This window comes from Leucoraja erinacea, chromosome 21 (assembly GCF_028641065.1).
Source record: "Leucoraja erinacea ecotype New England chromosome 21, Leri_hhj_1, whole genome shotgun sequence".
Classification (NCBI taxonomy): Eukaryota; Metazoa; Chordata; class Chondrichthyes; order Rajiformes; family Rajidae; genus Leucoraja; species Leucoraja erinaceus.
Genome location: NC_073397.1, coordinates 36703551 through 36725674, shown reverse-complemented (window position 1 = coordinate 36725674; position 22124 = coordinate 36703551). Strand labels below are relative to the sequence as shown.

At 44.6% G+C, this 22124-nt stretch overlaps 1 protein-coding gene across 2 annotated transcripts in view; it reads right to left on the bottom strand.

The window, feature by feature from the left end:
* Positions 1 to 21772, bottom strand: part of acss2 (acyl-CoA synthetase short chain family member 2) — a 43526-nt gene extending 21754 nt beyond the window's left edge. The window contains exons 1-9 of one of the 2 annotated variants that reach the window (XM_055652686.1): positions 21599 to 21772; positions 18685 to 18880; positions 12141 to 12232; positions 9774 to 9877; positions 8408 to 8480; positions 7474 to 7549; positions 5294 to 5408; positions 4699 to 4743; positions 535 to 672 (exon numbers count right to left, since the gene is read on the bottom strand). In XM_055652686.1, coding sequence (XP_055508661.1) covers positions 535 to 672; positions 4699 to 4743; positions 5294 to 5408; positions 7474 to 7549; positions 8408 to 8480; positions 9774 to 9877; positions 12141 to 12232; positions 18685 to 18880; positions 21599 to 21728 — 969 coding nt within the window. In that variant the 5' untranslated portion in view covers positions 21729 to 21772. The remainder of the gene's footprint in view (positions 1 to 534; positions 673 to 4698; positions 4744 to 5293; positions 5409 to 7473; positions 7550 to 8407; positions 8481 to 9773; positions 9878 to 12140; positions 12233 to 18684; positions 18881 to 21598) is intronic. The other variant, XM_055652687.1, reaches the window with a different exon arrangement.
* Between the last annotated feature and the right edge of the window lie 352 nt (positions 21773 to 22124).

Below are 22124 nucleotides of genomic sequence, written 5' to 3'. Positions count from 1 at the left end.
CTTAAAGCTAAATGCTCTAGTCTTTTGCATTTCCACCCTGACGGAAAAAGGTTCTGACTGTCTACCTTATCTATACCTCTCATTATTTTATATATATATTTAATATTCCGGTAAACCTCTTATGTGACCTTCACAAAAACCTCCACATCCTTCCTGTAATGCAGCAACAATACTCCAAAGGCAGCCTGACCAACGTCTAATAGAGTTGCATCATGTCTTCCTGACTCTTGCACTCAGCAGGGTCAAATCAACATATGTTCAGCGTTGAGATATTTTTGACATTTGAAAGAATTGTAACATGCCAGTTCTGCCCTTGCGACCAAATATGTCTGACCTCTCCTTGTGGACAATTCTTAATATTGCTCCCCCCCCTCCATCTTAGATGTGCAGGACTGGAGCAATACGGTTATGGAGACAAGGAACAGCAGGTGCTGGAAACTTGAGGAAAAGGCAAAGTGCAGGAGGAACTCAGCAACTGTGGAGGGAATGGACAGGTGATGTTTTGGGTTGGGACTTTGCTTCAAATGTGATTACCTTGGGCTTCCCAGTCGATCCACTGGTGTACAGGATAAAGAGTGGATCTTCAACGTCACACCATTCAGGTTCACATTGATCACTGGCCCCCTTCACTAACTCATGCCACCAAACATCCACATTCGCATCCCACGGTATCTGAAATGCATTAAATCACAAATATTAAAAACAGCTAACTGTATAGCCTGTAGAAATGTAACTCTATTCTGTCATGAATTCTTCGTCTGCTTTGAAATCAAAGCACATTCAATAAAACTGAAACAAAACCACCATTAAATAATTAAAATGATCATTAATATTCACCATCATGGTACAAATTACCATACAAGAGAAGTATCGATAAATAAGTGCCAGAAATATGAAATAAGTTCTGAAGTGATGCAGATCAGTCTAATCTATATTAAAAAGAGTGTTAGTGTTTCAGATACAGTGAAGCAGGAATATGCTGAAAGATTTGCAGGTCCCTTTAGAATGCTATTCATCTTCGGACCTAAAGCTGGATAACAGAACTGGATAACAGACTACCTGCATAATTAGCCATTATATTTTGTACATTGAAGTGCCTCACAAAAAAGTCCTATAGTGATTGTGAAGGCGGCCAATAAATCAGAAACATCCAAAGAACAGCAAGCAGACAAATGCCAACGTTGGCGATATTCGTTGAAGGAAGAAAGTCTAACGAAATGATGCCTCGATTCAGAATCACGTCTAGAGATATCAAGGACCCATGGTAACTACGTTACAGGGCTCACGGCCGTTTTGAGTCACAGAGATACAAGAAGATAGACACAAAAAGCTGGAGTAACTCAGCGGGTCAGACAGTATTTCTGGAGAGAAGGACAGGTGACGTTTCAGGTCGAGCGCCTTCTACTGAAGAAAGGTCTCGACCCAAAACGTCACCGATTCCATTTCTCCAGAGATGCTGCCTGACCCGCTGAGTTATTCCAGCTTTTCATGTTGATCTTCAGTTGAGACCAACGCCTGCAGTTCCTTCCTTCACAGAGATACAACAAAGAAAGAGGCCCTTCGGCCCTTCGAGTCCACAATAACACTCACCGCTAGGTGTAGCAATCAAATAAATGAGTCTAATCGACACAACTTCATGAAATACATCAGAAAAATTGGTTCACAACAGATAATTACTAACTACCGGTACATTTTAGTTAATGGCCATTGTATGAAAAATAACTCTACTGCTTTGGAAACACTGAACTGTCTGTTTGCAGCAAGCAGCATTCTTTTGCATTCATCTTGCAATAACCTTTCAAGGCAAGGTGCAACAATCGAATAAATGATTCCAATCAATGCAGCAAGTTATGCCCATGTCAACCAAGTTGGCTTATTGGGCTAGTCTCATTTGCCAACATTTGGCCCATAGCCCTCCAAACCCTTCCCATCCATATATCCATCCAAACATCTTTTAGAAGTCATAACTGCATCCACTTCTATAGTTGCCTCAGGCAGCTCCTTCAATACGGATGGATCTCCGAGTGAAAATGTTGGCCCAAGAAGTCGCTCTTGAATCTCTCCCCTCTCACCATAAGCCTATGCTCTCTAGTTTTAGAACCCTCTACCCTGGTGAAAAAGACTGAGCATTCAATGTGAGAGTCCGGACACTGACCGACTGAACAGAAGGCGATTACGAAAGATCCCAAAATTACGCAAATGTTCTGCACACATGGTAAATGACATAAATAAATGCAGAGTTTAAGAAGGAACCGCAGATGCTGGAAAAATCGAAGGTAAACAAAAATGCTGGCGAAACTCAGCGGCCAGAAACGTCAACTATTCCTTCGCTCCATAGATGCTGCCTCCAGCATTTTTGTCTACCTTAAATAAATGCAGCAAGCACTTTACAGCAAAGTCATAGCCGGCAGTTTCAGAATTCACATTAAATTTAGACAATGTTGTCTACTGCCCTTCTGGTTTATGGGCATCGATGCAGCAAGTATTTCTCCAATTTCTCTGCCTGGGAGTTGACATCATATAGTCAATGCACAGATGTTCAGCGTGATACTAGAACAAAAGGTATTTCTGCTTAGATGGTATTCTGCAATGCTGAATCCTCTCTTGAACTCCAACAGATGTACTGTGGGGAATATAGTGGTTGCATTGTAGCCTGGTTCAGTAACTTGAATGCCCAGGAACGAAGGAGGCTTCAGAAAGTGTTAGACATCGCTGGTCCACCACATGTACGGACCGCTCAACCATCAAAGGGATCTATAGAAGACGTTGCCTCAAAAATCCAATGAATGTTGTCAAAGACCACACGACCCTGACCACAATCTCATCTTGCTGCTACTGTCAGGAAGAAGATACAGGAGCCAAAGATTTTGTTTGCACTGGAGATTACCATCTTGGCTTTCTACACTCACAAGGTTTATCAGTGGGATGAGACAAAGGACAATAGACAATAGGTGCAGGAGTAGACCGTTCGGCCCTTCGAGCCGGCACCGCCATTCAAATGATCATGGCTGATCATCCCCAATCAGTACCCCGTTCCTGCCTTCCCCCCCATATCCCCTGACTCCGCTATCTTTAAGAGCCCTATCTAGCTCTCTCTTGAAAGTATCCAAAGAAACGGCCTCCGCCGCCCTCTGAGGCAGAGAATTCCACAGACTCACAACTCTGTGAGCGCTGTGAGCTTTTATTCCACCCTTTCACTTAACGCTGCTCTGAGGGCTGCTGAGAAGATGGATGGCCCACAGTAAGTAGCTTACTTTGTGTTTCTCCAAGCCCCTTCCATCATCTACAGGGCACATCAGTGCCGGGGAATCAGCAGGAATATTCTCCCCTTACCAACAAGAGTACAGTCGTAAATCTATCCAAACCTACACGATCTCCAAGACCACATGGTACATAATCCACCACACTAAATATATTCAAAATAAAAACACAAAGTACTGGAATTAGAGGCACAATAACGGCTGGAATCTTGAGCAAAACACAAATGCCAGGAACATGCAAAAGGAATGTGGAGGCGTGTCTTCTGTCCATTCCCTGACCCGCTGGGCTTTTGCAGCACTGAGTTTTGCTCAAATTCCACCAACTCTGGTCTCTTGTGTCTCCAAATGATCCCTCATTGTGCAGAAGTAAAATTTCTGAACTATTTAAGAACATTGATCACAATCTTCAGGAGTATTCAAACTAATCATTATAAACTTCTCGTTCATCTTAAAAAGAGACAAAGTGCTGGAGTAACTCAGCGGGCCAGGAAACATCCATAGAGTACATGGATAGGTGACGTTTCTGGTCGGGATCCTTCTTCGGACCTGGCCTGAAAAATCTCCAGGGAAGCTGACTGCCCCGCTGAGTTACTCCAGCACTTTGTGTCTTTTTTGGTAAATCAGCACCTGCAGTTCCATGTTTCCTCATTTATCTTGTTCCCACAACAACCAGGCTTAAGTGCTAGGATGCATCTCGGTTTCACAGCCTCCCGTGTTATTCATGCAGTAATCACAGAACGTTAATCATACAACACAGGCCAGGCCCGTCAACCCATCAAGTCTAGGCTGACCAGCAAGCATGCATGTACAACGCCTTTTATTCTCTCCACATTGCCACTAACTCAGCACAGGGTTCCACCACTCAGGAACAGTAGAGGAACTTTACAATGGCCAGTCAGCATGCCAAGCCGCCCGCCTGTCTGTCTGGGGGAGGTGGGATGAAACGGGAGCATCCCGAGGAGGTCGACGTGGTCACTGGGAGAACGTGCAAACTCCACAAAGACAGCACCGCAAGTCAGGATTGAACGGGGGGGGGGTCACAGGAGCAGTGAGGCAGCAGTTCTATCCTGTCGCACCCCAGAAAAGGGGATGGTCGCACGTTTATCCTTGCTGCACCGTGATCATTTTTGAACAACAGAAAGGACAAACATCGAGGTTCTGCTGAAGCTCACACTGTGACGCTTGCTTATTCCAAGCAATGTTTTTTTTCTACATTCAGTGTGGAGCATAGAACAAATGTCAGGGAGATCCACACAGCACCTTGCGATATGTCCAATACCGGGGTATTCAGAAGATAAGGACAAGGCAGCTGAGGATGCCAGCCAATTCCACAGAACAATGTAAATAACTTGAGGGAATGGAATGGGTGAGAAGAGAAGCAAAGAGCAAAGCTAATGTGCAGACTTCAAGGTGGGCAGCTACATTAAAACCGAAATACCTGAATTTTACGATGAGAATTCTTTGTTTTCTTATTGTCCTTATCCTGTAAAAAGTCCACAGGTGAAAGAAGCAATATTTTGGGTAAATACCGATTTCCCTTTTGAAAAACGAACAACTACTTTTATACTAAAGCAGACACTCAGAATCTTCTTCCACCCAACAGCATTGCATATAAATCACAAGGTCAGTCGAGGGAGGAAGTTTAATTATTGCTTTTGACATATGACATATGAAGTACATGACACAAAATGCTGGAGTAACTCAGCGGGACAGGCAGCATCTCCCGCTGAGTTACTCCAGCATTTTGTCTATCTTCCTATTTAAACCAGCATCTGCAGTTCTTTCTGATACGTGAAGAACATGACAGCTTATTTGTAAAAGAATCAAAAGTTTACATCTCAAACTTTCATAAGTTAAAGTGAATTAACAAGTCTATAAGTGAAGAGAACTGAATCGGGAACCAGGCCAATACATTGCTGTGTTCAAGGATCTTGTTGCACCACAAGTCTCTGTAAAATGTGAACCAAGCAATTCAAAGTGGCAAACAAATCTTCTTCGCACAGTGAAGCTTAAATATTCCCGCTGTTCCTCACCTGACAGGACCGCTTTGCAGGAGGCGACTGTGGATTAGTAGATGTTTCATCTGCACAAGTTTCTTCCGTCCCTCCGAGGTGCTTTACAACAATGCATTTGCTAACATGGTAGTCCCTTTGAAGTCAGAAAAACTTTTAGAGGCCAGAGCATTTTATTTTTTTAAATGTTAAGAAATGTGAAGAATAAACTCAAACCAGTGCAGAAAAAGCACCAGAAGATCTCATCCGTACTTTTTTTCTCGCTATCTAAACAAGGCAAGAAGATCGGAGGTAAAGAGTTGGTCGTTATGTCTGTCGTATCTGCTCCAGCATTCAATGAGGGCAGAAGGGACCACAGATGCTGGTAATTTGAGCAAAACACAAAGTGATAGAGGAACTCAGCATGAAAGGCAGGATCTATGGAGGGAATGCGTACATGATGTTTTGGGTTAGGTCCCTTCTTCAGGCTAACGGGGTGGGGGAGGTGGTAAAACTAAGCCTGGTGAGTGATAGGTGGATAATCCAACTGAATACCCCGTACAAACACTTCTCTCCACAGTCACTAGAGAGGAAGTATTTTTGGCAGCTTTATTTGCTCCTTCAAGCAATGCCTCAAGTGTATTTCACAGTTCATTGCGTCAAACAAACTGCTGGAAGAACTCGGTGGATCCGTCTGAAGAAGGATTCCTAACAAAAACACCCCCTGTTCATTTCCTCCACAGATGCTGCCTGTTCTACCGCGTTATATGTGCAGAATTAGGCCATTCGGCCCATCTAGTCTACTCCACCATTCAATCATGGCTGATCTATCTCTCCCTCCTAACCCCATTCTCCTGCCTTCTCCCCATAACCCCTGACACCCACACTAATGAAGAATTTATCTATCTCTTTGTCAAAAATATCAAATGACCTGGTCTCCACAGCCTTCTGTGGCAAAGAATTCCACAGATTCATCACCCTTCCTCCAGCACTTTGTGTTTTGTCCATCAGTCAATCAGTTCAGTTACCTCAACGCCACTTTCCTGGACTAATTCCAATTCCCTGATTACCTTAATAAACATAAACTCTACATTGAATAAACTGGATGGCTGCATCTCCATGGTCCACGGGTGGGGAACTCCTAAAGATTCTCTCTCCTCTGACAGACACGGACTAGAGGGCACAGCTTTAAGGTGAGAGGGGCAAATATTAACGGAGATGTGAGGAGCAAATTCTTTTCACACAGAGGGCGGCGAATGCCTGGAAGCGCCTCCCAGGAGGGTAGTGGAGGCAGATATAGCTAGAGAGCTCCTGTATAGTTGCCAGGAGAGCAAAGAGATTTTTCTCAATGCTACTAAACTCGAGAGTGGAGTTTAAGAGACTTTTAAACAGGCAAACGACTATGCAGGGATATGGAAAATAAGCAGGCAGGTGAGAATCGCGTTGGGCACAGGCATTGAGGGCTGAAGGACCTGTTCCTAAGCTGTTCCGTGAATTGATTTTTGTGAATTAAGATTTAAATGGTGGTTCCATGTACACCTGGAAGGGTACGCAACATTTCTGTATCTACCGCCTTTTTCTTTTTGTCCATTGCAATAAGACAGCTCATTCTCCTAAAGAAATATAGGTCGACCCGTATTCATCCCGCCTCATAGAACAATCTCCCTGATCCCAGGATTGTTCTGACCAAGCTTCATTGCATGCCCTCTGTTGCTTTGGATTGAATTGAAAGATACAGCGCGGAAACAGGCCCTTCGGCCCACCAAGTCCGCGCCGACCAGCGATCCTCGCACATTAGCACTATCCTACAAACACTAGGGCCAATTTTACACATACACCAAGCCAATTAACCTACAAACCTGTACGTCTTTGGAGTGTGGGACAAAACCGAAGATCTCGAGGAAAACCCACGCAGGTCACGGGGAGAATGTACAAACTCCGTGCGGGCAAGCACCCGTGGTCGGGATGGAACCCGGGTCTCCGGCACTGCAAACGCTGTAAGGCAGCGACTCTACCGCTGCGCCACCGTGCTGTACTTATTCTATTGTAACCCACGTTGGCATCAACACCATACTCTAGGGGCAATTTACTGTCCAATTCATCCACAAACCCACATGTTATTCGATGTAGAAGGAAACTTCAACACCCACAGGAAACCCTGGTGGTCACAGGGAGAACAAGCAAACTCCACACAATCCATCCATCTGAACATTAACACATACCTCTCTCTGCATTTCCTGAGGGCTTCATCCACTACCAGTTTCAGGTTAATGAGTTTATCCCCTCTGTAGAATCCGTCTAAAATTAAGAGTCAGGCTTGTTAAAATAAACACAAATGTAATATTTTCACTGGATTAGTAAACAAGTGTAATCCAGCCACAAGTGAAACCTACTCAAGATGCTCAGTAAGTGTCCAATGATTGCTGTAGCAAATCTAATCCTTCTCCAAACCAAATGTCCACCCTATGGCAAATTGCTCAAAGCTGGACAGAGTATTCCTAGTGTGAGAGTATTTGAAGAGGAAGCACTGATTTTGTGTTTAAGAAGGAACTGCAGATGCTGGAAAATCGAAGGTAGACAAAAGTGCTGGAGAAACTCAGCGGGTGCAGCAGCATCTATGGAGCGAAGGCAATAGGCAACGTTTCGGGCCGAAAAACGTTGCCTATTTCCTTCGCTTCATAGATGCTGCTGCATCCGCTGAGTTTCTCCAGCACTTTTGTCTACCACCGATTTTGCGAGTTCCGTACTTAAAACAAAATGGTAATGAGCATCAATGCCTCTATTGCTCATTTTTTTCTTGTATACAACTCCCACAAGGAAGTTTCATGGCTAGGCTACTGAAGAAGTCTGATCGAAGAAGGGTCTTGACCCAAATCGTCGCCCATTCCTTCTCTCCAGAGATGCTGCCTGTCCCGCTGCATTACTCCAGCATTTTGTGTCTACCGTCGATTTAAACCAGTATCTGCAGTTCTTTCCTACCGATTTTGGGCTGTTTTTCCCACAAATAGCAGTTTAAATATATTCAAGGCATCAAACCGTGACTTGATTTCACAGTTTATGTACATTCCACCCAGAGGGGTGGTCGTGCAGGAGTGAGACAACTATTGTTGAATGTTTACGCAGAAACACGTCGGGGGGAAATGGATGTTTAGTTACCTGCGGTGACTAGAAAGGTACAACGTGAATCCACGATGCGTTCACACAGAGACTCTGAAGAGAAACCTGCAAACTGGACATTAAAGGTTAGAATTACTTCAATAGACAATAGACACAGGAGTAGGCCATTTGGCCCTTCGAGTCAGCACCGCCATTCAATGTGATCATGGCTGATCATCCCCAATCAGTACCCCGTTCTTGCCTTCTCCCCATGACTCCGCTATTTTTAAGAGCCCTATCTAGCTCTCTCTTGAAAGCATTCAGAGAACCGGCCTCCACCGCCCTCCGAGGCAGAGAATTCCAGACTTCACGGTTCATTTCTGGGCAAGGATGACATTTCTCAGGCTGGGAGCGAAATGGGATTGTCAAAACTTTTACATCAAATTAGAAAAATGTTATGAGAAAGCTTGGTTGCAACACATTTGAGAGCAGCAAACAATTCCCGATCACTTTCTTACAGAAGGGCCGGGGAGGCAAAGGATGTTGGAAATTTGTGCCAAACATTCCTTCCTAATTTGTCATCCACAAATTTATAAGTTCTATGATTTTGATTAGAACTTCTAAATTGCAAACATTTCATGAGACAAGAGACTACAATGAAATTCTTATTTGCTGCTGCTTAACAGGCCCTTGAACGCTATAACGCAGATAAAATATATAATAATCAAAATGGCAATACATTTATAACTGCAATATTAGGACCATTATAGGCAAAAGTGAAGTCTGTGCGCTAACCAAAGACTCACTCCATAGAAGATCATCGTTGCCAGGAATACAGGATGATTCATCAAGAAAGGTCAATGGAGCGAGGCTTGAAGAGTGATGCAATAAAAGCTCTTTAAAATGATACATAAAAGCTTTGGAAGAGAGGAGAGGGGAGGGGGAGGAGGAAGTGTTTGCTCTTGTCAAAACCAACAAAACTAAAAGCCTTTGAAACAAAGCAAATAGTGAGAGATCAGTCAGGGAACTCTTTTAACCAGAAACGTGGTGAGTATATGGCACACTAAATATTATCGATGTATATCGGCAAACACGCCAACCAGGAAGAAGGGCATAGAGCAGTGGTTCTAGCATGGGGCTCGGGACCACCATGGGGGGGGGGGGGGGGGGGGGGGGGGGGGGGGGGGGGGGGGTCATTTATAACATATCCATTTGTTGAGCCCATGTTTAGGAACTTTACAAAGGTACATACCACATACAGTATTTTGTTTGCGTATGCACATGTGTATGCTAAACCGGTTAAGAACCACTGGCATAGAGGTTTATAGAGGAAGAATGGGTGGCGGCTGACAGGAAACACCAATGTAAACGAGTTGGGTTGAAAGGGTTACTTTTGTGGCAGGTGTTCTACGCATATTTGACTTACCACAATGGAATGAACTGCCCCTATTCTGGCACAGGCCAACATGGCAACAACCAGTTCCATAATCATCGGCATGTATATCGAGATTCCGTCTCCTTTCTTCACTCCTGTGAATTAAAATGACAATGTATGATATTGTGACAAAGTAGAATAATGTAAAAGACAGGAGGAATAGTGATTGAGCTGTACACGCTACACACCTCTCCCCCCTGACATTCAATAAGACCAGGCGGACCTAACCCTAAGACCAGGCTGTCTCAACTCACTGTTTCTGTTTATTGTGCAACCTGTTCCTCTCCTTTAATAAAAACAAAAATCAGTCTGTCTCAGAATCAAAGTCTCCACAGTTCTCTCGGTGGATTATTTTAAACATTCACTGCCTTCAGAAGTGAAATGCCCCCTTATTCCTGTCTCGGTGTGGGACTGCTTACTCTGAAACTGAGCCCCCTTGTTCTAGATTCCTTTATGAGGAGAAACATTCTCGCAACATCCACCCTGTTAAGTCCTTTCAAAATATGTTTGTTTGTTTCTTCTCATTCTTCTGATCGCCAATCAATGTAGGAGATGTAGGAGTTCTCCTGTAGGAAGGAACTGCTGATGCTGGTTTACACCAAAGATAGGCACAAAAAGCTGGAGTAGACAGGTGATCTTATAGAGGTATATAAAATCATGAGAGGAATAGATCGGGTAGATGCAGTCTCTTGCCCAGAGTAGGTGCATTGAGGACCAGAAGACATAGGTTGAAGGTGAAGGGGAAAAGATGTAATAGGAATCTGAAGGGTAATGTTTTCACACAATGGGTGGTGGGGGTTTGGAACGAGCTGCCAGAGGAGGTAGTTGAGACAGAGACTATCCCAACATTTAAGAAACAATTGGACAGGTACATGGATAGGACAGGTTTGGAGGGATAAGTGGGACTGGTGAAGCTGGGACATGTTGGCCGGTGTGGGCAAGATGAACCGATGGGGCTATTTCTATGCTCAATCATTCTAAGATAGCCCAATCAACACAATCTTTCCTCCAAAAGCACCCTGTTCATTCCTTGAAGCAAGATATTCTGAACTACCTCGAGTACAAGTACATTACTCTGTCAATGTTCAACACATGACAGGAAGCACGGAGACACAAGGAAGATGCTGCAGATGCTGGAATCCTGAGCAAAACACACAAGAGTGCTGGAGGAACTCGGCAGGTCAGGCAGCATCTGTGGAGGGAATGGAGGGACGATGTTTTGGGTTGAGACCCTTCTTCAGATTGAATACCCATTACCATCTGGTTTGGGAATTGTTCTGCCCAGGACAAGAAGGCTCTGCAGAGAGTAGTGCGTTTGGCCGAACGCACTATGGGAACTTCACTCGCCCCCCTGCAGGAACTATACATCAGGAGGTGCAACTCCAGAGCCAACAAAATCATGGGAGACCCCTACCATCCCTGCAACGGACTGTTCCAGCTGCTACGGTCAGGCAAACGCCTCCGTTGCCATGCTGTGAGAACAGAGAGGTTGAGAAGGAGTTTCTTCCCAGAGGCCATTTGGACTGTAAATCTCACCAGGGACTAACTTTATTGAACGTTTTTCCTTCCAATATTTAAAATGTAAAAGAATATGTGTGTGTTTATGATTGTGTTTATAGTTTGTTTGGTTGTTTGTCTGTTTGTCTTTTTGCACAAAGTCCGTGAGCGTTGCCACTTTTCATTTCACTGCACATCTCGTATGTGTATGTGACGAATAAACTTGACTTGACTTGTATTTCTGTCTACGTGATTGGGGTATTGTGTGTTGTAAGTCATTGTGTTTTGTAGCAAAATTGTCCACTCAGAGCTAATGTGTGTGCGTTAGGGAGCCAGTGGTCCAGCTGGTAGACCTGCGTCCTTACAGCACCGCAGACCTGAGTTTGACCCTGACCTTGGGTGCTCAGTGCGGTGTTTGCACGTTCTCCCTGTGACCACATAGGTTTCCACATAGGGCGCTCTAATTTCCTCCAACATTCTAAAGATGAGCTGCTTTGTCAATCAATTGGCCCTCTGTAAATTCCCCCTTGTGTGTAGGGAGTGGATGAGAAAGTGGGATGACATGGAACTAGTGTGAAGAGGTGACCAATGGTCAGGGTGGACTCGGTGGGCCGAAGGGCCTGCTTCCATGCTGTATCTTTTAATCAAAAAAATAAACCAAATGCATGCAATCAAGCTTGGATGGGGCATCTTGGTCAGAATGGACAAATTGTGCCAAAGGGCGGTTTCTATGCTGTAGGACTCTTGTGTGTCAATTTAAACAGCAATGGACAAATGGATTTGTATTAGATTCCCACCATTATCAGCGTGCTTTTACAAAAGAGGAAAGCTGAATTGAAAGAGTTCTGTTGAGGACCTTACCCTGAGCCCGTAGAACGTTGGCAAATTTGCAGACCTGCTGTAGTAGCTCTTTGTACGTAATCTCCATAGAATCGGCCGGTTCATTCCCTTCCCTGTAACAAAAGAGAAACAAGATACATCTCCGTAAACTTTGTGAAATTGAACACTGTGTGTCACACATTAGGTCAGGCGCACACAGGACGGCACAGGAACAGGCCCTTCAGCCTACTATGTCTGTCGCATACATGAGGCCAAGTTAAACTAATCTCATCTTTGTGCACCATGTTCACTTTCCCTCCATTCCTGTATATTCATGTGCCTATCTCAAAGCCACTTACATGGCACTATCTTATCTGCCTCCACCACCAGCCCTGGCAGTGCATTCCAGCCCTCCACCACGCTCTGCGTAAAAAAAAACCCAGCCCTGCACATCTCCTTTAAAGTTTGCCACTTTCATCTTAAAGCTCAGCCAACTATTCTTTGACAGACTCTGGAGTTTAGAAGGATGAGAGGTGATATTATTGAAACATATATGATTATTAAGGGTTTGGACACGCTAGAGGCAGGAAACATGTTCCCGATGTTGTTGAAGTCCAGAACCAAGGGCCACAGTTTAAGAATAAGGGGTAAGCCATTTAGAACAGAGACGAGGAAACACCTTTTCTCACAGAGAGTTGTGGGTCTGTGGAATTCTCTGCCTCAGAGGGCGGTGGAGGCAGGTTCTCTGGATACTTTCAAGAGAGAGCTAGATAGGGCTCTTAAGATAGCGGAGTCAGGGGATATGGGGAGAAGGCAGGAACGGGGTACTGATTGGGGATGATCAGCCATGATCACATTGAATGGTGGTGCTGGCTCGAAGGGCCGAATGGAATATTCCTGCGTCTATTGTCTATTGACCCCTCCTCTGTCTCCGGGTCCTCTCTCTCTCTCCCCCCCACAAGGAGGCGCAGGCCGCTGCATTCCGAAAAGGGACATCTGCACCGCGACGCCAGCAATTGGCTGTCACCTGAGAAAATGTTGTCCCTGTGTCCAATGAGGCGAGCTCGAAGGGCCAAATGACCTATTCCTGCATCTATTGTCGATTGTTTATTTACATTTTCACCCAGGGAAAAAGATTCTGACTGTCTACCCCATCTATGCCTCCCATAACTTTCATGCTTAGGTCAGTCTCCCCTCAACTTCTTCCCTCTAAATTGCTGTTTTTTTCATTTTTCTTCCCTCCCTCCCACAAATATGTAATATGTGAATATGTGATTCTCTTCCATTCTGTTTGTTTGTTTTTTGCACAATTCGCGAGCATTGCCACTTTTCATTTCACTGCACATCTCGTATGTGTATGTGACGAATAAACTTTTCTTGACTTGGTGCATGTTTCATGGTTTCAAATGTCACCACCCAAGCACAATGTCACAAAGCACATTCATTACACAAAACTATCCTGTTTACACTGACCACATTATTGTATTACGGAAAACATTTACACTCGGAAATCCCCACCGTGTCGTGAGCTTCAATCAATAACGTGGATGCCAGGCAGCATCCAGATCAATTCAGCTAAAAGAACGCAAACCTTGCAGAAAGATCATGAGCGAAATCTAACCACAGCCATTCAAAAGTCCATGACCCACAGACGGTTACTGAATAGCCTCTCACTTAGAAAACTTGGCTTCAAACTAAAGTTGGAGCCATAAAGTATTTAAAGTATTCAAACAATCAAAGGTGTTTCAGAAATCAAACAGCAGCTTACTTTAGAGCAAAACACAGATTACTGGAGGAACTCAGTGGCTCAGGCAGCATCTGTGGAGGGAATGGACAGATGACGTTTCGCAGTGGAAGGCTGGAATGAAGACTTCCCAGCCCATTCCGTGTGGACTGACGCCAACATTATTTGCGTACCGGTCACTTGGTGTATTTGAATCAAAAAGGATGGATTGACTTCTACTCCAGGGACATTAGCACAACCGATACTTCAAGAAAATACTGTTGCTTTCATTCTGAGATTAGGCATTAAATCATCAGGTTGTTTGCTTTTACAGATAAACACCAAATTCTGCAAAAACACCAAGTGTTGGAGAAATTTAGCGTCTCTGGGGGGAACAGACACATGACATTTCAGGCCGGGACCCCTCTTCAGACCGATTGTCCTTTCCCTCCACAGATGCTGTTCCTCCAACAATGTGTGTTTTGGGCATGATTCCAGCATCTGCAGTTCTTTGTGTCTCCATAACATTCTACACCGTCATTTAAGACCAAGGCTCATATGCGTCGGAATCATACCCAAAATTTATTCGAGGACAAACCAAAAAAAAATGTTATGATCACATTTTTGGGAGCTCAGTGTATCTAGAATTGACTGCTGTATTTCCTACATTACACTTCAAAAGACAATACACTTTGTGGAAAATCTATTTATAATAGCTGCATAAAAACTATACATAATATTGCAAACCCTTTCTTACTAATGCTATCCAGCAACATCAGTCTCCAAATTAGACCAGAAGGGCTATAAAGATTAAAACTTCCTGTTGTGCTACTTGTTTATTCTACACCAGAAGTTACACAATTGATATGACAGTCATGAAAATAGACCGATTATAAACTTAAAATAAAAGAAAAAATACAGATGCTGGAAATCTGAAATAAAAGCCGGAAAAGACCCAGCAGGCCAGGTGGCATCTGTGGAATGGGAAATAGAGTTAACATTTCGGGTTGAAGATCCTTCAACAGAACTGGGAAAGAGAGAAAACGTGTTATGTTTATGACTTGTAGGAAAGAACTGCAGATGCTGGTTTAAATCGAAAGTAGACACAAAATGCTGGAGTAACTCAGCGGGACAGGCAGCATCTCTGGAGAGAAGAAATGGGTGACGTTTTGGGTCGAGACCCTTCTTCAGACTGATCAGACTGAAGAAGGGTCCAGCATTTTGAAACATGTTCCCATTGACTTTTCTATGTTTAAGATGATTGATTTCCCGAAACAGATGGAAATAGGCATTTGCCAACCATGATTCGTTCATATGAGTTCTGTTTATCCTACGTTTCAGATTGACTTGATTTGTATTGAAATTGTATGGTATTGTATTGCAAAACCATTGATCATTGTCTCAATTTGTGTTAACGAAATGAATTTGAGACAACTCTCTGAATTTCGAAGGCAATTTTACCAAGGCCAATTAACCTAATTTTCTCCCAACTTTATTGCACTTTAGTCTTTAATCAGGTAGAATTGCAGAACTGTGAACCACTAAGCAGTTAGTTAAAATCTTGCATACATATTCAACAAAACTTTATTCTGCACAGACTACCTGGTTGCGGATTTATACACGTCAGAAAAAATGACCCTGTTCCATTGCCCTGTAATTTCCTCCCGACATTTCACTTGACAATATTACTGAGCCAGTCCCATAAATTTGCTGTCACGCCACCATTAATCAATAACATCTTTCCACTCCGTCTACTAAATCATTCCAACTTTCATTAGCAACAACCACTTAGTTAAGTGCATCCCTTAAACCTGTGATGGTTAGCTGCTCCACCATCTGCCCTGAGAAAGTGCATATTTACTGCAACGTCATACTGCAGATGTTTAGAAACTCAGTCAACATCTGCACACAGAGAAACAACCAAACCAGCAGTGGGAAATTGACTGCAACTTTTGTTATACAGGTAATTTGGCCACAATGATCTAGTTACGTTCCTAAGACATCTCGCATCGTACAGCATCACATTATAAAAACAGTCTTGTCAAGAGGAAAAGTGGGTTAGCACCTACAGAGATTCAGACTCGCAATAAGTTAATTTTCCTGCAGGAGCTAAAGTGTCCCGGTGGCGCAGCGGTAGAGTTGCTGCCTCACAGCGCAAGAGACTTGGGTTCAATCCTGACAACGGGTGCTGTCTGTATGGTGTTTGTACGTTCTCCCCGTGACCTCGTAGGATTTCTCCGGGTTTTCCGGTTTCCCTCCCACACTCCAAAGAAGCACAGGCTCCGGCAAAAATAAAACATTGTAAATTGTCCCTTGTGTGTAGGATAATGCTAGCGTACGGGGTGATCACTGGTCCGTGGCCGAACAGTCTGTTTCTCGCGCTGAATCTCGAAAGTCCAAAGATTGCCAAAAACAAACGTCTTCATAAGAGCTATAAGTTAATTTCTGATACGGCAAGATAAAAATACTAAAGACTGCATGTTACATTGTTTAATAAAGTATCATTTCACAAGCGTCAATAGAAGTGAGCGCCTTTCAATTTCAACGGCCACTGATGGTAAAACTGGCTGCTGTGTTCTTAAAAGACGACAATAGAGTAGGTGCTAACATTTCACAGTCCAGGTGAAACACACCTATTTCAGCAAAGATTGCAGGAGAAGAGATTTTTTTTATCTGTTTACATTTTACAAGGTCTTTAGTTGACAAAATCCAGATGCGAGTTTAAGAATTTCCAGAAGCAATTAATTTCATGGTTAAGACTGGATAGATAACAATGAGATATCAGCCAGATGCCACTCCCACTCAACTGAACGGTGAAGATACATAGAGTAAAAAAAACAAGGTGCAGGCAGAACATCCGGTTTACTCTACAATCTCACATAAGTCACAAAATGCTAGAGTAACTCAGCAGGTCCGGCAGCATCTTTGGAGAGAAGGAATGCTGAGGTTTCAGTTCCAGACACTTCTTCAGGGACTGTTCGAGATCTTTAAACCAAGATCAGTGACAGTTGTAGTCAGTACAATACGCTGTTAGAGACTTTGAGAAAAGGCAGCAGGGCAGAAACAAAAGCGGAGATTATCAAACTAGGCGGAGATAGACACAAAAAGCTGTAGTAACTCAACAAGACAGGCAGCATCTTTCGAGCGAAGGAAAGGTGACGTTCCGGGTCGAGATCCTTCTTCAAACAAGGCGTTCTGGGATAGCTCGCCATGGATTTAAGTGAATGCATTACAAAGACAAAAAAGGGTGCAAGGGCGGAACTTGGTCGGGTGTGTGACTTATTGAATGCCACAAAAAATAAAGTTAATTGCAATCCTTGTTGCACCAGCTTTAGTCACAATGAAGTTGATTGTCCTTGTTGGACACAAGGGCATGTGAGATACAACTGTAGATGAGTGAATTTGTGGGATTCTACCCGTTTCACCAGTTCAAGAGAGAGTTGGATTTAGCTCTTCGGGCTAAAGGAATCAAGGGATATGACAAAAAAGCAGGAACAGCGTACTGATTTTGGATGATCAGCCATGGTCATATTGAATGGCAGTGCTGGCTCAAAGGGCCGAATGGCCTACTCCTGCACCTCTTTTCTATGTTTCAGCATTGAACACCGAACAACAAGAGCTGCACGGTGGCGCAGCGGTAGAGTTGCTTCCTTACAGCGAATGCAGCGCCAGAGACCCGGGTTCAACCCGACTACGGGTGCTGTCTGTACGGAGTTTGTACTTCCTCCCCGTGACCTGCGTGGGTTTTTCTTCGAGATCTTCCGTTTCCTCCCACAGTCCAAAGATGTAGGTTAATTGGCTCGGTAAATGTAAAAATTATCCCTAGTGGGTATAGGATAGTGTTAATGTGCGGGGACCGCTGGTCGATACGGACCCGGTGGGCCGAGAGGGCCTGTTTCCATGCTGTATCTCTGAACTAAACTAATTATTTTCAGATCTAGCAAGAAACTTTCCCTTAAGCCTTTCATATTTGTTCATATCCATGGCACTGACAAGGATGAGGGCTGTATTTCAATATAGCAAGGATGTGCAAGAAAACAGCAAGTGTGCAGAGTTTCAGCAAGAGAATCAACTAAAGCAACAAGTATTTACTTCTGGTGGCAAACGGTACAACGTTTAAAAATCTTAAGTAACCTTACCAGGCAGTTTTAATTTCAGGATATGAAAATACTTAAAAAAAGGAATGAAGGAATCAGTTGCTTCTACACCAAAACACATACTTGTTCCACTTTCAAACATTGATTTTCTTTTTAAGATCATTGATTTTCTTTTTAATGTATCCACAAGTGAAAAAAATAATAGGAGCTTTCCTGATAATAGCTGTAACACAATTGTAACAACTCTACAGTACTTGATAAACAATATAACTAAAATGCAGCATGTGTAGCTGAAATTATATTTCATAAAATAAATATGAAAGTTCTCTGTAAATTTGTATATACTCAACACTTTGAGTCGGGACTCCTCTTCAGACTCTTACCCGTTACTTAAATCTGATCCTTCGTCACTAACTCGATACTAAGTGTGAGGAGATGTTTGGGAAATATATTTCCACCGCTTATCACTTTCTGTAGACAACAATGCATCATAATTGAAAGTTAGGATGATCTTCCAAGCAGAGGAAATATAGTTTATGTGGTGAGAGTTGCAGTGGGATTAGTTTTAAATTGTTTCAAAGCCAACACAAAGAAGATAAGCCAACAGACCATCCCATGAAGGAATTTTCTTTGGTTCCAGATTATGGTTAAAATAAATGCATACAAATACAGGAGAAGCCTGGAGTTCTAACCTAATACCAGGAGAATTTGAACAAACACCACGACCACAAATTGCATTACTTCAATTTCAAAACTCGCCACTCACCAGTAAAATGCAATTTTATCCCCCAGCTTTTTTTCATAGACGTTTCGGTCCAAGAGGTTGTAGCATATATTCGTGGTAGCTCCTTCCATCAATTTAATGAAAATTTTCCCTTTTGTGTGATCAAAGTTATAATCCAGGAAGCTGCCAGTTTGAGGCGTTTTCCAGTAGAAATCTTTCGCAATTTTCCCCCAGAACTCTGCAGATAAAATCAAAACAAGAATTCTAATATATAACAGCACAGATTTGGACAAATTTGTATTTATGCTCAGAAAATGACACCGAGTGCTGAAGTAACTCATCGTGTCAAAGAGCATCTCTGGAGGTCAGATGGTTTGTACATGAGGACACAAGGTGTTGAAGAAGCTCAGCAGGTCAGGCTACTCCACAACCTTTAGAAAGGAGATGAGGAGGAATGTCTATAGTCAGAGGGTGGAGAATCTGTGGAATGCCACATACGGTTTTATCGAAACATATAAAATAGGTGCAGGAGGAGGCCATTCGGCCCTTCGAGCCAGCTCCGCCATTCATTGTGATCATGGCTAATCGTCCCCAATCAATAACCTGTGCCTGCCTTCTCCCCATATCCCTTAATTCCACTAGCCCCTAGAGCTCTATCTAACGCTTAAATCCATCCAGTGATTTGGCGCCTGGTTCTGGACTCACCCAACATTGGGAACATTTTTCCTGCATCTGGCTTTTCCAGTCCTTTTATATGTTTATATAAGAAACCCCCTCATCATTCTAAACTCCAGTGAATAGAAGCCTAGTCGTTTCAATCTTTCCTCATATGACAGTCCCGCCATCCCAGGGATCAATCTCGTGAACCTACGCTACACTCACTGCCTCAATCACAAGGATGTCCTTCCTTAAAGCCTTGGCTTTGAAGGCCAAGTCATGGCCAAGGCAGAGATTGATGGATACTTGATTGGTCAGGGTGTCGAGGGCTATGGGGTTGAGAGGGAGAGGTAGATTAGCCATGTGTAAGAAGCAAACTGCAGATGCAATTTTGGTCGCAAAATTATAGGAAAGATGTCAACAAAATAGAAAGAATACAGAGGAGATTTACTAGAATGTTGCCTGGGTTTCAGCACCCAAGTTCCAGAGAAAGGTTGCCTACCGGACCAACAGGTCTACAGAGGACGCCATATCGGCGGCCCTACACTCTGCCCTGACCCACCTGGACTACAACAACTCCTACATCAGGCTGCTGTTCATTGATTTCAGCTCTGCCTTTAACACCGTCATCCCCGCCAGCTTGATCACCAAACTCAGTGGACTTGGCATCTCCACCTCCCTCTGCAACTGGACACTGGACTTCCTCACTAACAGACCACAGTCTGTTAGGGTCAATAACCTCACCTCCTCCACTATAACACTGAACACCAGAGTGCCACAGGGCTGTGTGCTCAGCCCTCTCCTCTACTCCCTCTTCACCCACGACTGCATCCCAAAGTACGGATCCAACGCCATTATTAAGTTTGCTGACGATACCACGGTAGTAGGACTGATCAGCGACAACGATGAGTCAGCCTACAGGGATGAGATCCAGCACCTGACAGCCTGGTGTGCCAACAATAATCTCGTCCTCAACTCCAAAAAGACGAAGGAGATTATTGTCGACTTCAGGCAGACCAGAGGAGGCAGTCATACCGCCATCCATATCAACGGGACTGAGGTGGAGCGCGTCTCCAGCTATAAATTCCTCGGAGTGCATATCTCGGAGGACTTGTCCTGGTCCCTCAACACCTCCAAGCTGATCAAAAAGGCACAGCAGCGCCTTTACTTCCTGAGGAGGCTCAAGAAAGCCCACCTGTCCCCCCAGATCCTGACCAACTTTTACCGCTGTACCATAGAGAGTATCCTGACCACCTGCTTCACGGTATGGTACAGCAGCTGCACTGCTGCGGACAGGAAGGCACTACGACGGGTGGTGAAAACCGCACAGCACATCATCGGTGCCCCGCTCCCTGCCATGGATGCCCTCCACCGAAAACGGTGTCTGAGACGGGCTGGGAAGATCATCAAAGACCCCTCACACCCCAACCATGGACTGTTTGCCCTCCTCCCATCAGGGAGGCGGTACAGGAGCCTCAGGTCACGTACTAGTAGGATGAGGAAAAGCTTCTACAACAACACAATCACACTGCTGAACTCGGAGTCCCAACGATAGATTTCTCTGGTCCCTCCGTCCCCTTTGTTTAATCATTCTGTATTTCCTGATTATTCTGTATCTTTTTTTTGTTTTTCTTTATGTACAACTACTACGGACTGACGCAAAACTGCATTTCGCTGTACTGATACTTGTATTTGTGCGATGACATTAAAGTTGAATTGAATTGAATTGAATTGAACAAGATAGGTCTTTATTCTTAGGAGCGCAGAAGTCCCCCCACTTGATAGAGGTCTTTAAAATTATGAGAGGGATAGACAGAGTTGACGTGGATAAGCTTTTTCCATTGAGAGTAGGGAAGATTCAAACAAGAGGACATGATTTGAGAATTAAGGGACAAAAGTTTAGGAGTAACATGAGGGGGAACTTCTTTACTCAGAGAATGGTAGCTGTGTGGAATGAGCTTCCAGTGGAAGTGGTGGAGGCAGGTTCGATTTTATCATTTAAAAATACATTGGACAGGTATATGGACAGGGAAGGAATGGAGGGTTATGGTCTGAGTGCAGGTAGATGGGACTAGGGGAGAGTAAGTGTTCGGCACGGACTAGAAGGGCCGAGGGCCTGTTTCAATGCTGTAATTGTTATATGCTGGTTTAAACTGAAGATAGACACAAAAAGCTGGAGTAGCTGAGCGGGACAGGCAGCATCTGTCAGGGTGAGGGTGCCCGAGGGGCTGGGTGACCCACACCGTCACCGTGTGTGTGTGAGGGGTGACAGCACCCGAGGGTGCGGGGTGACACATACCTTGCGGGTTGTGGATGGACTGCAAGTAGAGTTCCTTGTACTTCTGGAAGCTGGGCACGTGGGCGCGCTGGGCGAGATCGGCGGCGCCATGGAAGGTGTCTCCGCCGACGGGCGTCTTGTCCGGGATCATGGCGGCGACTGAGGGGGGAAGATCAGCACCAGCAACGGGCCGAGCGGCCGCGCCCCAACCCCCGGGGTCCAATCACAGGCCGCGTCTCATCACGCCCTACAGCCCGGGACCCAATCACAGGCCGCGTCTCATTCACGCCCTACAGCCCGGGACCCAATCACAGGCCGCGTCTCATCCGCTCCAGCCCCGGTGCCCAATCACAGGCCGCGTCTCATCCGCTCCAGCCCCGGGGTCCAATCACAGGCCGCGTCTCATCCGCTCCAGCTGCGGGCCAATCACAGGCCGTGTCTCATCCGCTCCAGCCCCGGGGCCCAATCACAGGCCGCGTCTCATCCGCTCCAGCCCCGGGGCCCAATCACAGGCCGCGTCTCATCCGCTCCAGCCCCGGGGCCCAAT